General features: G+C 40.6%; 1 protein-coding gene across 1 annotated transcript in view; it reads left to right on the forward strand.

Annotated features, from left to right (window-relative positions):
* The window catches only part of SLC4A8 (solute carrier family 4 member 8), a 321,698-nt gene that overhangs the window by 269,372 nt on the left and 36,626 nt on the right, over positions 1 to 15,700 (forward strand). The window contains exons 19-20 of the mRNA XM_089692984.1: positions 1,696 to 1,947; positions 3,870 to 3,938. Of these exons, the coding sequence (XP_089549110.1) occupies positions 1,696 to 1,947; positions 3,870 to 3,938 (321 nt within the window). The remainder of the gene's footprint in view (positions 1 to 1,695; positions 1,948 to 3,869; positions 3,939 to 15,700) is intronic.

Below are 15,700 nucleotides of genomic sequence, written 5' to 3' on the forward strand. Positions count from 1 at the left end.
CTGGAAAAAAAAACAGGACTAGTGAGTTCTAGAGTTTTTGAGCTGTAGAAACGCTCTAATGATGAAAAATGCGGTAAAATGCTGCAAACAGGCATTTTTGGACTTTTTTTGACCAAATAAACATTTTTCTTTTTTGGTAAAAAAACGCTAAAAACCAAAAACACTGGAAAACACTACTAAACACGGCAAAACGCAGCTAAATGCTAATGCCAAAATGCTAAAAAAAAACTGAAAAACTAGCTTTTTTAATGTGACTTTACACAGTTAACATTACCAGCGTTATCAAAATGTCCAGTGTGCATGACGACTTATATGTTTCTATGTTCTCTTTCTATGTTTCAACTTCTCCAGTTTCCATTTTCTAAACTGAATTATGGTAAGTTTCCTAGCAAATTTGCTGTTTAGCCACAAACAGAAAAATGAAAGAAAAAACATAGAAGGGTTTGGCGTTAAAAGAAGTGGAAGAAAAAGTGTGACCACGTAATCCTATGGAACTCTTCACACAGATTCATTGCGGGTCCTCTGCGTTTAGTAAAATCCTATTTGCTGCATTTTTGGTGCAGGTTTGTTGCGGTAAAAAATCCATACCTCTCCATTGAAATGCTTGGAAAATGTGGCAAAAACACATAAAAAATGCATCAACAATGCACCCACGTTGCATTTTTAACGCAGATTTTGAGTTACATGTCCTGTGTAAAACACACCGCATATGCATTTTTACTGCATTTTTGCTACGGATCAGTGGGAAAGTAGCCTCATGCAGGCCATAGACGGGGAGAAAACCGGCCGAAAATTCATCCAAAAATATAATCGGCCGATTTTCGGATTGTTAGTTGCTGAATTGGTTGGCCAGTTTTCTTGATTTTGACACATTTTTTTAATCGTTCATGTTGGGAAAAAAAACTGCCGATTTTGCCCATCGGCCGATTTTCACAGCAATGATGGGCAAATCGGACGATCTTTTTCCCGATTAAAAAAATGCGCATGAGCCCTGACCAAAGAAAAAGAAGAAGAACATCTGTATCTATTTGTATCCATACTTAGAAATGTCAAATCTATTAGCGGTGTCCCTGCAGAGAGCTCCGCTGTGATATTTGACATTTAAAAGTATAAGTGTTGCAACATTGTATCTATTTGTATCCGCATAGAAACATCTGTATCCGAAATGGATACATATAGATACAATGTTGCAACTTTTTCTTATTATTATTCATATTCTATTTCTTCTTCTTTTAAATGTCAAATATAGCAGAGCTCTCTGCAGGGGCACTGCTATTATATTAATTGCCGGCCGTTGACGGGACGAAAATCAGCCGCCTTTTTTTTTACCAATGGTGGTAACGTCGGCTGATTGAACAACCGATTTTTTGTTTTTCTAAAAAAAAAAACCTGCCGGTTTTCTCCCCCTCTATGGCCTGCATCCACAAAGTTGACTGTATATGAAAGCAAGGGGGTTGATTTACTAAAACTGGAGAGTACAAAATCTGATGCAGCTGTGCATAGTAGCCAATCAGCTTCCATTTTTTTTTGTCAAAGCTTAATTGAACAAGCTGAAGTTAGAAACTGATTGGCTACCATACACAGCTGCACCAGATTTTGCACTCTCCAGTTTGTAAATCAACCCCCCATGGGTCTTAAAAATATTTATATTCTAACCCACAGATACTTATTTTTTTATTTCTTTCTCTTTGACAGAAAGGATGTGGTTACCATCTAGACCTGCTGATGGTGGGGCTGATGCTGGGAATCTGCTCTGTCATGGGGCTGCCATGGTTTGTTGCTGCTACTGTGCTGTCTATCACCCATGTAAATAGTCTTAAACTGGAGTCAGAGTGTTCAGCTCCAGGAGAGCAGCCCAAGTTCCTTGGAATCAGGGAGCAGAGAGTAACAGGACTGATGATCTTTGTGCTTATGGGATGCTCTGTCTTTATGACAGCAGTGCTAAAGGTGAGAAACACCATCCTCAAATCAGAATGATTGGTCAAAAGTGTTAGAAATTTAGTTAATGATTTATGTTTTGGATTTCACTGCAATTGATAGATGTTCATAAAAATGCAAGGTCTGATTTCCTTTTAGACCCCCACTCCCCTATGCAACAACACTGAGTTGAAGCTCACTTTTTAAATGGACCCTGTCCCCTTATGGGAAAAAACAATATAAACTTAAAAAAAAAACACCTATAGGGGAAAGTATATTTACTTCTCCTCTGGGTGATGTAATTCTCCTGCTGACTGGGTCCCATGGAATGATGAGTATTTCAAATCTTGAAAAAAGCCACTGCAGCGCCATGCTGCTCAGTGAAATTTGGAATACTCTACAAACCTCAGGATCCCACTGGGAGGAGGATGATGTTACCTAGGTGCCACAGTCAGAAGTTGGCCAGGGGAAAGGCAAGCCTAACTGCCTTTCCCCACAGTTTTTTTTTTTTTTATTTTCATGCTGGTTTTCAGAAGGAGAAAGGATTTAACTCCTTGCTGCTGACTGTAAAGTTTGCATTTTCTTGTAGAATATGACAAACTATTCTACATGAGTATTTGCATTGATAAGGTGAAGTACTCTCTTTTAGGCCCCATTCACACCTAGAGATTTGAAACTTGCTTTTAATGCGTTTATTTTGCTTGTTTTTTTGTGCGACATGCATAGGGCGGCCCATTGATTGCAATGGGTTGCCCTACACATGACAAATGCGGCAAATTTTGCTGCGTTCTGGTTCACAAAGTTTTTACCACTTGTTTTCACACATTTGTCACACTTTTTTGCATGTGGCAAAACGCTCTTTTGCTTCCACATTTGGGGTGCCATTAAGAATTAATGCCACAGCAAGCACAATGCGTGCTTTTCTGCATGCATTCCTGGAATGGAAAGAATTGAATTGAGCCTTATAACAATGAAAATAGTGCACAGTAAAGCATATAACACATGTAGTACAGCTTTGTAAATGGACCTCTATGTAGTGAATATCAGAAGCAGGTACTATTTTGCCTTTTATATGGAATGTACTAGAGGTGGTAATATGTTCAGTAACCCTAAAGCTGAATTCTGTTGAAAGTAGATATGTTCCCTTGCAGTGGAGCTGCCCCTGAACTGCAAGAGTTAAATTCTCATTTATATCTAGGGGAACTAAAAAAGCAGTTATACTTTCCCCACGCTTTGTTTCCGCAGGCTCCTTTGCACTGTAAGACTGGTCCATGCAGCCTTTTCTCCCTATGCCCTGGTGGTTGGAGATCCTCTGATGTCATCAAAACCAATGCAGTGCCCATAGCCATGCATTGGACTTGAGGACACTGAGGGACATTCCACTGCTAGAGCGAAGGGGAGGGCCAGCTACTGTGGTAGCAGAGGATCAGGTAAGTTAAGGTAAATATTCTGTCCCCTAGACCTAAACAAGCATTTTACTCTTACAGTGCTGGGGCCACCCCAACGCAAGGGGGGATATTTATTTTCCTGGAGTTGGGCTTAAAATGTTACCTGTTCATTTTGAAATTTGGTTTGTGATTCATGTCTCATCTGCAAAAGAATTTACAAAAAAGTAGATTGATCAAAAGAAATGTCAGGTAGATATTTGCTGTGACTTTACTGTAATTATGTAGAATTCTATCTCTAGACAAGGCTAATTTAGGACACTGATTCATTGAGCAGTGAAGTGCATAGCGCTGTAACCCATAGCAATCAGTCACAAATAGTCTTCCCCTGACCTGCCACCTGCAAACTGAAATCTATGTGGTTGCTGTGGCTTTCTATACATATTGTAGCACATTTATAATGCTGTTCCTGCTACATTAATACATGTTCCTGAACCAAAACATTTTTTCTAGCTCAGGGAATGCATGAACCTTGATGTTCTTGTATATTATGTTATTGTCTTACAGTTCATTCCAATGCCGGTATTGTATGGAGTGTTTCTCTATATGGGAGTGTCTTCACTGAGAGGAATTCAGGTAAGAGCATTACTGATGACTGCAAGTATTCTGTAATTTCAGTATTTTGTTAATTGCTACTCCTGAAGTTAAAGTGATTGTAAACCCTCATTTTTTAAAATAGCATTATATTTTCTGCCCCAGTCCTCCTCTTCTTGGGTCCCCCACTTGCGCTCAGCTACTTCCCCGGACCTAGTGCCCACCATAAATTGTAAGCTCCAAGGAGCAGGGCCCTCCTAACCCTCTTGTATTGAACTGTACCGTTGCTGTATTGTCTTCCTTTATATTGTAAAGCGCTGAGCAAACTGTTGGCCTATATAAATCTTGAATATTAATAATAGCAAGCTGGGGACACTCATGTTGGCTCGCTCTCGCGCCAGCTTTTTGTATTCATAGACACACAGAGCATGACTTGACACCACTCCCTGCTCTTTTCTCACTGGTTGTGATCCTCACTGGTCTGAGCCTATGAGGAGGGAGAGAGCCGAGAAAGCCTCCGCTCTCATGCACAGCGCTGGATCGAGATCGGGCTCAGGTAACTATAAGAACAGGTTGATGACTGGACTGTTTGTCCGCATCATCACCCCTGCCCAATAAGCAAGCAGCTCAATCAGGCCGTGTAGAGTGATCACTTTGACCAAAATCCTGTCTAGGTTTGTGCATTATAAAAGAATAGCTGGGCAAAATGTTTTGATGAAAAAAACCCAAACTCATTTGAAACGTGATTAGCTGTTTTAATATGCATTTCCATTCAACCTTTTTTTCTGTCTCAGTGACCATACAGAGGTCCTGGTGACCACACAGAAAATGAATAACAATCTTCCCTACATATATAGCTGTAAAAACCTAATTGAACAGCTAACTTTTGCCTGCCCTATCCAAAAGTCAGGCTTTAAAAGAAACATTTATTTTGTATACATGTGCTTTATTTATAACGTTCATGACTACAAAAATGGTACATGGTATATTTCTTACAGGTATTTACTATTTACAATTCACAGACAGGAGGTGAAAAGGTGTGCAAAGGTGAAAGTTTGTAAAGGTGATCCTAATCAATTGGTTGAACAAACCCTGTTGCTTACATATCTCTATAGCTGAAGCATTAATTGCAAACACAGCTAAATGATTAAGAGACGCAATGTCCCCCCTCCTCTTTTCTCTCCTCTTTTCTTGCTGTGTAGGTTTTGGTACAGAAATCAAAACGACAAGAGACAGTCTGAGAACAAACATCTACTGCTAAGCTCTCTCTGTTAAAAACACATGTTGCTTTGTAAAGAATTTATATAAACAGATATAAAACATACCTTTAAAAACAAATGAACCTGAATAGGCTTAATTCGTGCAACTTAAAAAAATATCAGCAAACCTCAGGAGTGGCTTAGGAAAAAGAGTTTTATTAGTTACCAACCTGGTATGGCCTCATTTTCGATTTTCTAACTTTACAAATGTTCCCAGTACTAAGCTTCTGCCCCATGTCTTATTGAATTGCACCAACACAGTTCTGCTATTTATTTACTAGACTGGAAAATCCTATGTTTTTTTCCTAAAAATGTCTAATTTAACAGTAAGATATTTCATTTAACAACTTTTCCTATCCATGCAATGAATCTGACAACCTAAAATATATTGTGACTGTTTATTTACTCATACTCCTCGAAGCTACATGACCGCACAGGTCTTGTATACATCATAATGGGGTGTGTGCTTTTGCGGCACAGAGAAACAAAATTCTTGTTCTGATTTGTGCAGGTAAGACATACTGAATAAAAGAAATGACTGTAGTCAGAAGAATTTTTTAAATATTTGTCATGTTTATTAGAGGCATACAGAATCTAGAAATTGTATATTTGGTTTTGTTTTATTTTTCTGTCTTTCACTGTGTTTTATGTATAACCAGTTTGGATACACATATTGCTTAGCAGAGTTCTTCCTTGAAGTGGACTTGAACTCAATAAGTGAAGGTTTTCTATGTCATAGGGAACATCTAATGTGCCTACGTACAAAAAGATTTACCTCTTGTATGAATTTAAAATAGCTGAGAACTTCCTGGTATGTGAAGGTGCCTACACTCCTGTACCAACAGTCTCATAGATATACAGTCATGGCCGAAATTGTTGGCACCCTTGATATTTCTCCAGGAAATCATGTATTTCTCACGAAACGTATTGCATTAACACATGTTTTGCTATACACATGTTTATTCCCTTTGTGTGTATTGGGACAAAACAAAAAAAGGGAGGAAAGAAAGCAAATTCGACATAATGTCACACAAACCTCCAAAAATGGGCTGGACAAAAGTATTGGCACCCTTTCACAACTGCGGATAAATAAGAATGTTACAAGCATGTGATGCTCCTGTAAACTCACCTGGGGCAAGTAACAGGTGTGGGCAATATAGAAATCACACCTGAAAGCAGATAAAAAGGAGAGACGTTCACTTAACCTTTGCATTGTGTGTCTGTCTGTGCCACACTAAGCATGGACAACAGAAAGAGGAGACGAGAACTGTCTGAGGACCTGAGAACCAAAATTGTGGCAAAATATCAACAATCTCAAGGTTACAAGTCCATCTCCAGAGAACTAGATTTGCCTTTGTCCACAGTGCGCAACATTATCAAGAAGTTTGCAACCCATGGCACTGTAGCTAATCTCCCTGGTCGTGGACGGATGAGGAAAATTGATGAAAGATTGCAACGCAGAATAGTCCGGATGGTGGATAAGCAGCCCCAAACATGTTCCAAAGACATTCAAGCTGTCCTGCAGGCTCAGGGAGCATCAGTGTCAGCGCAAACTATCCGTCGACATTTAAATGAAATGAAACGCTATGGCAGGAGACCCAGGAGGACCCCACTGCTGACACAGAGACATAAAAAAGCAAGACTACAGTTTGCCAAAATGTACTTGAGTAAGCCAAAAGCCTTCTGGGAAAACGTCTTGTGGACAGATGAGACCAAGATAGAGCTTTTCGGTAAAGCACATCATTCTACTGTTTACCGAAAACGGAATGAGGCCTACAAAGAACAAAACACAGTACCTACGGTAAAATATGGTGGAGGTTCAATGATGTTTTGGGGTTGTTTTGCTGCCTCTGGCACTGGGTGCCTTGACTGTGTGCAAGGCATCATGAAATCTGAGGATTACCAAAGGATTTTGGGTCGCACTGTAGGGCCCAGTGTCAGAAAGCTGGGTTTGCGTCCAAGATCCTGGGTCTTCCAGCAGGACAATGACCCCAAACATACGTCAAAAAGCACTCAGAAATGGATGGCAAAGAAGCGCTGGAGAGTTCTGAAGTGGCCAGCAATGAGCCCAGATCTAAATCCCATTGAACACCTGTGGAGAGATCTTAAAATTGCTGTTGGGAAAAGGTGTCCTTCCAATAAGAGAGACCTGGAGCTGTTTGCAAAGGAAGAGTGGTCCAAAATTCCGGGTGAGAGGTGTCAGAAGCTTATTGATGGTTATAGGAAGCGACTGATTTCAGTTATGTTTTCCAAAGGGTGTGCAACCAAATATTAAGTTAAGGGTGCCAATACTTTTGTCCAGCCCATTTTTGGGGTTTTGTGTGACATTATGTCATATTTGCTTTTCTGCCTCTGTTTTATATTTGTTCCAATACATACAAAGGGAATAAACATGTGTATAGCAAAACATGTGTTAATGCAATACCTTTTTTGTGTGAAATACTTGATTTTCAGGAAAAATATCAAGGGTGCCAACAATTTCGGCCATGACTGTATATCTGAAGTGTGATGTCCAAGGCACTACTGTCTCTGACTGTTCAGGAGATTTGGAATAAGATTTTCTCACTGTTCTTCTTGATGGGGGCTCTGACATGAGGAAGCCCTGCCTATACAACGTGGCCACACTCCACAAAAACACAATGCATGGTAACTGCATAATACATAATGAGGGAAGATCAGCTGCAGGGAGGTCACAGACAATACTGGTGACCTGTTCTTTGCCCTTTGCCTGCTTTTTTGGGCACAATTTTCAGAGTTTTATTCTTCTTTAATGCCCCTCATGGGAAAGGCATGTTCAGCTCTCTGTCCCTGATTAACAAATTTGCAATACATTTGTCTTGGTATCTGTCCTGTTTTGTAGGACCCACAGGTGCAAATATGTATCTGCTTCTGAGCCTGCAAGATTGAATATGGTCTGGGCTGCCATCAGCTCCAGCCTGACACTCTTTGTATCTATTGTGTCCAATATAATTTCTCTGCTTGCATCAGCCACATATTTACAGAAGCATATAGGAGATCCTAATTCTGATTAGTAATGCTAGTGTACCAGGCGTAGGAGGATGCCATGCCCATTATCATGTAGAGACTTGAACTTGGGAAAACAGATTATAGGATGATCAGGGAGAAGTTCACGCTTTGCTAAAAAAAATTAGGTGTGGCTATATTGTTTAAAGGGTGTGGCTAAATTTATAAAGTAGAAGGGAGAATACCAAATGCACAGAGTAAAAAAAATATTGAGAAGACATAGGAAGTTGCCCAGGTCAAGTAAACAAGAACAGATCCTAGAACCAGTTCCAGCAATAGGAGTGGTACCATGTAGTGTCTATGCAGAAGTAATAACATATAAAGAGAATTACTCCCAGCAGACTGTGGCAGAACAGCATTCATACATACTTCATAGTGCAGCAGCCAATGTTAGTCAATGGAGAAACAGTGGCTATATGGACTGACCTGCTCTTCTGAGTTTGGCAGGTGTGTATGGACAGGTGTGCACACCTGAATGCACACTAGCTGTAAGCTGCGTATGTACATATGTAGGCTGCATATACAAGCGATTCTCAAGTCAAACCAGGACTTTTAATTTTACAGCTATAAGGGATGCTAGGGTGGCAGTACTACACGCAGAGGTAAGTGGCAAGTGTGTCCTTTTACTGATAGATGGTGCACATGTCACGGGCTAGTCCAGAGTCCATTATTCAAGATGGAAGACAATGGTGTTAGTGCGTGCAAAACTGCGTAAAACCCGCTGATATCTACAGAAGACTTCAAGCACAGTACGGTGATGAGATGCTCAGTCGCAGTAAGACATTTGAATGGTGTAAAATTTTCAAAGATGGCCATATATCCATCAGTAAGAATCTTGGCCTTGGTGGTTCCCAGCCCACAGCAGTCATTCCTGTGAACAGTCAGTGCCTGGAACACCTGATCCTGGATAATCGACGCATAACCTGTTGTGAAATTGCACAAGAGACAAAACTTTCTGTGGAAATGGTGAACACAATAATTCACGAATGTCCCAGGATGGTTCAGTCGTACTGACAAATCTTTCTATGCGGGAGCTTTCCAGGTATTAGTTAAACGCTGGGATAAGTGTATAAATGTAGCCGGGGAGTATATTGAAAAATAAATGCAGTTTCCACTCTTTGAAATTTGTTCTTTTATTATATAAACTAAAAAGTCCCGGTTTGACTTGAACACCCCTCGTACATACGTATCATGACTTTCAAAATATTGGTAAACTGGCAACTATACAGGGCATAGAGTCAGTCAGATCTCTGATGGAGAAGAGGCATCCAGGTGGATTTGTATGCCATATAGGGTAAGAGCAGTGAAAAACTAGGTGACTCTCTGGATTTCAGGTAGGTTGACATCGCTGTATCACGTCCAAAGCACTCTAGACTAGGGTTAGACAAAAATGATGCTCACTATTTTCAGGTGATAAAGATTTTTGCAGAAACCTCAAATAACTTCACAAAAATCCTGAAGTCAGCACAAAATACATAAACAAAATGTGATGCAAGCAATCTTGATAATTAACCCAGTTTCTGACCGTCTCTTTTTAATACATTTTGTCCTACCAGGCTGCATGCCAGCATACATAAATGATTAGTGTGCAGAACACTAGTTGTCTAGAGGCAGCACTCTTTGTCCTCATTGGGAGAAAGAAAGATTGTGTCTTTTCTATCACTGAAAGATTGGCAGGCCATTATTCCCTTTGTGCTGGTAAATGCTCCCAGGTGCCCAAGTAATTGTTCTCTGGAAGTCTCCTGTGAAATATGGGATATTCTACCTGTCTGTGACAGCTGCTGTGTACGTTCAGAGCTGCTAGGGCAACCAGCAAAAGGTGGTTGCTGACAATCGGCAGCTAATTGCTTAGGGATACACTGTAGATATATATATACAGTCATGGCCGAAATTGTTGGCACCCTTGATATTTCTCCAGGAAATCATGTATTTCTCACGAAACGTATTGCATTAACACATGTTTTGCTATACACATGTTTATTCCCTTTGTGTGTATTGGGACAAAACAAAAAAAGGGAGGAAAGAAAGCAAATTCGACATAATGTCACACAAACCTCCAAAAATGGGCTGGACAAAAGTATTGGCACCCTTTCACAACTGCGGATAAATAAGAATGTTACAAGCATGTGATGCTCCTGTAAACTCACCTGGGGCAAGTAACAGGTGTGGGCAATATAGAAATCACACCTGAAAGCAGATAAAAAGGAGAGACGTTCACTTAACCTTTGCATTGTGTGTCTGTCTGTGCCACACTAAGCATGGACAACAGAAAGAGGAGACGAGAACTGTCTGAGGACCTGAGAACCAAAATTGTGGCAAAATATCAACAATCTCAAGGTTACAAGTCCATCTCCAGAGAACTAGATTTGCCTTTGTCCACAGTGCGCAACATTATCAAGAAGTTTGCAACCCATGGCACTGTAGCTAATCTCCCTGGTCGTGGACGGATGAGGAAAATTGATGAAAGATTGCAACGCAGAATAGTCCGGATGGTGGATAAGCAGCCCCAAACATGTTCCAAAGACATTCAAGCTGTCCTGCAGGCTCAGGGAGCATCAGTGTCAGCGCGAACTATCCGTCGACATTTAAATGAAATGAAACGCTATGGCAGGAGACCCAGGAGGACCCCACTGCTGACACAGAGACATAAAAAAGCAAGACTACAGTTTGCCAAAATGTACTTGAGTAAGCCAAAAGCCTTCTGGGAAAACGTCTTGTGGACAGATGAGACCAAGATAGAGCTTTTCGGTAAAGCACATCATTCTACTGTTTACCGAAAACGGAATGAGGCCTACAAAGAACAAAACACAGTACCTACGGTAAAATATGGTGGAGGTTCAATGATGTTTTGGGGTTGTTTTGCTGCCTCTGGCACTGGGTGCCTTGACTGTGTGCAAGGCATCATGAAATCTGAGGATTACCAAAGGATTTTGGGTCGCACTGTAGGGCCCAGTGTCAGAAAGCTGGGTTTGCGTCCAAGATCCTGGGTCTTCCAGCAGGACAATGACCCCAAACATACGTCAAAAAGCACTCAGAAATGGATGGCAAAGAAGCGCTGGAGAGTTCTGAAGTGGCCAGCAATGAGCCCAGATCTAAATCCCATTGAACACCTGTGGAGAGATCTTAAAATTGCTGTTGGGAAAAGGTGTCCTTCCAATAAGAGAGACCTGGAGCTGTTTGCAAAGGAAGAGTGGTCCAAAATTCCGGGTGAGAGGTGTCAGAAGCTTATTGATGGTTATAGGAAGCGACTGATTTCAGTTATGTTTTCCAAAGGGTGTGCAACCAAATATTAAGTTAAGGGTGCCAATACTTTTGTCCAGCCCATTTTTGGGGTTTTGTGTGACATTATGTCATATTTGCTTTTCTGCCTCTGTTTTATATTTGTTCCAATACATACAAAGGGAATAAACATGTGTATAGCAAAACATGTGTTAATGCAATACCTTTTTTGTGTGAAATACTTGATTTTCAGGAAAAATATCAAGGGTGCCAACAATTTCGGCCATGACTGTATATGTGCAGGGGAAAGAGCAGTACAAATAAGGTGAGAAACGCATGAAGTGTGACTTTTATTTTCCCAGATCTAAGAGCTATTATTAGTAATGCATGCTGCCTCCCTATACGTACACCCATGCGTTCAAGATCTCTAAGTTTTTTTTAATTGTTTGTTTTGGTATTCTTTTTATGAGTATTAAACCTGTAAATTGAAGCCATTTATACATGTGCATAAAGAAATTCATAATTCACTAAAAGGTTCAAGCTTCTCATATTTACCTGTCAATAAATACAAATGGGTGCCAAGTGTTATGTCTCCAGAGGAAGAAACCAAGCACATTGAGAAGTTTATTGCTCAATGCATGTCAGCTTAAGCAAAAAAACATGGCTGACCTTACATGTGCAAAGGCACAACAGTAATAAATTGTACAGAGTAAAGGTTCTTTAACCATCAGCAGTTGTATTTCAACAAATCAAATTTTTCTTTTAAAGGATATTTATTTAACTATTACATGGGTATTTAGCACTTTTCTGCCCAGCCTTTTCTTCTACCAAACGTTTATTGGTTTTAGAGAGCATTACAAATGAAGGCACATGAGTGCATTACATACAATTTCCGTAAACCCAAATAATTGGGACAATGCAGCAATGTTGAACGACGCTGAAGATGGTATCATAAAGTAAAAGCATTATGCTTATTTTTGCAACAGTTGAAAATACACTGCTCAAAAAAGGAACACTTTTTAATCAGACTATAGCATCAAGTTAATGAAACTCCTGGGATATTGGTCTGGTCAGTTAAGTAGCAGTGGGGGTTGTTAATCAGTTTCAGCTGCTTTGGTGTTAACGAAATTAACAACAGGTGCACTGGATGGGCAACAATGAGACAACCCCCAAAACAGGAATGGTTTTACAGGTGGAGGCCACTGACATTTTTTTCCCTACTCATCTTTACTGACTGTATTTCACTAGTTTTGCATTTGGCTAGGGTCAGTGTCACTACTTGTAGCATGAGACGATACCTGGACCCTACAGAGGTTGCACAGGCAATCCAACTCTTCCAGGATGGCACATCAATTCATGCAATTGCCAGAAGGTTTGCTGTGTCTCCCAGCACAGTCTCAAGAGCATGGATTCCAGTGGATAGGCAGTTACTTTAGGAGAGCTGGATAGGGCCATAGAAGGTCCTTAACCCATCAGCAGGACTGATATCTGCTCCTTTGTGCAAGGAGGAACAGGATGAGCACTGCCAGTGCCCTACAAAATGACCTGCAGCAGGCCACTGGTGTGAATGTCTCTGACCAAACAATCAGAAACAGACTTCATGAGGGTGGCCTGAGGTCCTCTAGTGGCCTGGCATCAGAGAGCTCAATTGGCATTTGCCATTGAACACCAGAATTGGCATGTCCGCCACTGTTGCCCTGTGCTTTTCACAGATGAGAGCAGGTTTACACTGAGCACATGTGACAGACGTGAAAGGGTCTGGAGAAGCCGTGGAGAACGTTATGCTGCCTGTAACATTGTTCAGGATGACTGTTTTTGTGGTGGGTCAGTGATGGTCTGGGGAGGCATATCCATGGAGGGACGCAAACACCTTTACAGGCTAGACAATGGAACCCTGACTGCCATTAAGTATCAGGATGAAATCCTAGGATCCATTGTCAGACCCTATGCTGGTACAGTGGGTCCTGGGTTCCTCCTGGTGCATAACAATGATCGGCCTCATGTAGCGAGAGTATGCAGGCAGTTCCTGGAGGATGAAGGAATTGATACCATTACATGGCCCCCACACTCGCCTGACTTAAATCCAATAGAACATTTCTAGGATATCATGTTTCTGTCCATCCGACACCGCCAGGTTGCACCTCAGACTGTCCAGGAGCTCAGTGATGCCCTGGTCCAGATTTGGGAGGAGCAAGCCCCTATGTTGTCAGGCATGCAGACAAACACGTGGGGGCCATACCAACTACTGAGTACCATTTTGAGTTGCTGCAATGAAATTTCAGCAAATTGACTAGCCTGCTGCATCATTTTTTCACTTTGATTTTCGGGATGTCTTTGAATTCAGTCCTCTGTAGGTTGATACTTTACATTTCCATCAAACAATGGGGCATCCTTATGTTCCTAACACATTACCCAGTCCATATCTATAGTATAGATATCAAGCATGATATTTTTCCCCATTGAGATCTAATGTGTTTTCAAAGTGTTCCTTTACTTTTTTTAAACAGTGTACAACAGTGTATAATACCAATGACAACTGGAGGGAGGAGAAAAATTGCTGGCAGTACATACAGAGTGTATGTAGTGTGACAGGTATAGAAAGGACAGGAAGAATGCAAAGTGCAAAGGAAAAGGGTGAAGAGAAGTGAGGAGAGTAGGTAGGAAAAAAAATGGATGGGTAAAATTAAAGAGTCCACAGAGCTCAGTCAAGCCACCACCTCACGTTACTCCAGTAGTTAACGTGGAACTGTGCTGCATCTGAGCACCACAAACCAAAAATACTACTTATTCATTGTTAATATCCAGATAAAACTCACACATCTATTCATGTCTCTGTGCTATATTTTGCTGTGAAATAATTTTGAAAAATACCCCCTGGCATTTCTGGCAGTGGCCATTTTGAGTAAGAGCAGATGATTCATGTAGCATTTACTTCCTGGAATCCATCTGCCCTTTGCTCAGTCATTGGCTGAGCTGAAAACCCTCCCTCCCCTCCTGAAGACTTCTGGGATGTATGACATAATTTGCCTAGGCCTGGAAATCAGGAGGTAATTGAAGAAATGTAAACAAAAGTTCAAAACAAGTAAATATAATATACTTTCCTATCCATTTACTAATGTTAGTAGCGTAAGAATTAAAATTAGTCTGTGTATTGAGAGAGTGGAGTAGTTTTATTATAATCTAAACACAGGGTCCATACTTTTGGAAATTTAGGCTACACATACACTATACAATTTTCTTGAGAATTTTGGTTTAGAGTTACCAAAAACCATATAATATGAGGTCAAAACTAAACAACACTTTCAATTGTATCCAATTAGTATTAGTATCCCTTGCATTACATAGTTGAAGGTAAATCTAAAGGAAATTGGACAGAAAACTGTAAGAAAATTGTATAGTGTATGGCCAGCCTTAGCGTAGGTGTCATTGAGAATAGCGGTTAGCTTCTCATGGACCATGACCCCCATCACCTTTTGTTTGTAGAAGGCAAAAAAAAACAGCAAAGCATGATCCAATTTGCTCCTGCAGGGAAAAAAATTCCTTCCTGATCCCCTGAGAGACAATCGGGTATTCCCTGGATCAACCTTACCTATAAATGTTAGTATCCAGTTATATATTCTGTGTATCTATGAAAGAATCCAGGACTTTTTTAAAGCAATCCACTGAGCTGGCCAGGACCAACTCTTGAGGAAGTCTATTCCACATTTTCAAGGCTCTCACTGTGAAGAAACCTTTCTGTGTTTGGAGATGACATTTCTTTTCCTCCAGACGTAAAGAGTGCCCCCTTATCCTCTGTGATGACCTCATGGTGAATAAATCTACACCGAGTTCACTATATGAACCACTGATGTATTTATACATGTTGATCATATCCTCCCTTAATCTCCTCTTCTCAAGAAAGAATAAATTCAGTTCCTCTAATCTTTGCTCATAGCTGAGCTCCTCCATGCCTCTTATCAGTTTGGTTGCCCTTCTCTGTTCTTTCTCCAGTTCCCCAATGTTCTTTTTGTGAATTAGTGCCCAAAACTGAACTGCATATTCCAGATGAGGTATTACTAACTATTTGTGCCGGGGTAATATGATATCTCTCTCTGGAGTCTATACCTCTTTTAATACAAGAGAGGATTTTGCTTGTTTTAGAAACCGGAGCTTGGCATTGCATGCCATTATTAAGCTTGTGATCTACCAGAACTCTCAGATCCTCCTCCACCATTGATTCCCCCAGTTGTACCCCCCTAGTATGTATGATGCATGCATATTCTTAGCCCCCAAGTGCATAACCTTACATTTATCAACATTAAA

This window comes from Staurois parvus, unplaced genomic scaffold, assembly GCF_062004578.1.
Source record: "Staurois parvus isolate SC_StPar_1 unplaced genomic scaffold, SC_StPar_1.0 ptg000023l, whole genome shotgun sequence".
Classification (NCBI taxonomy): Eukaryota; Metazoa; Chordata; class Amphibia; order Anura; family Ranidae; genus Staurois; species Staurois parvus.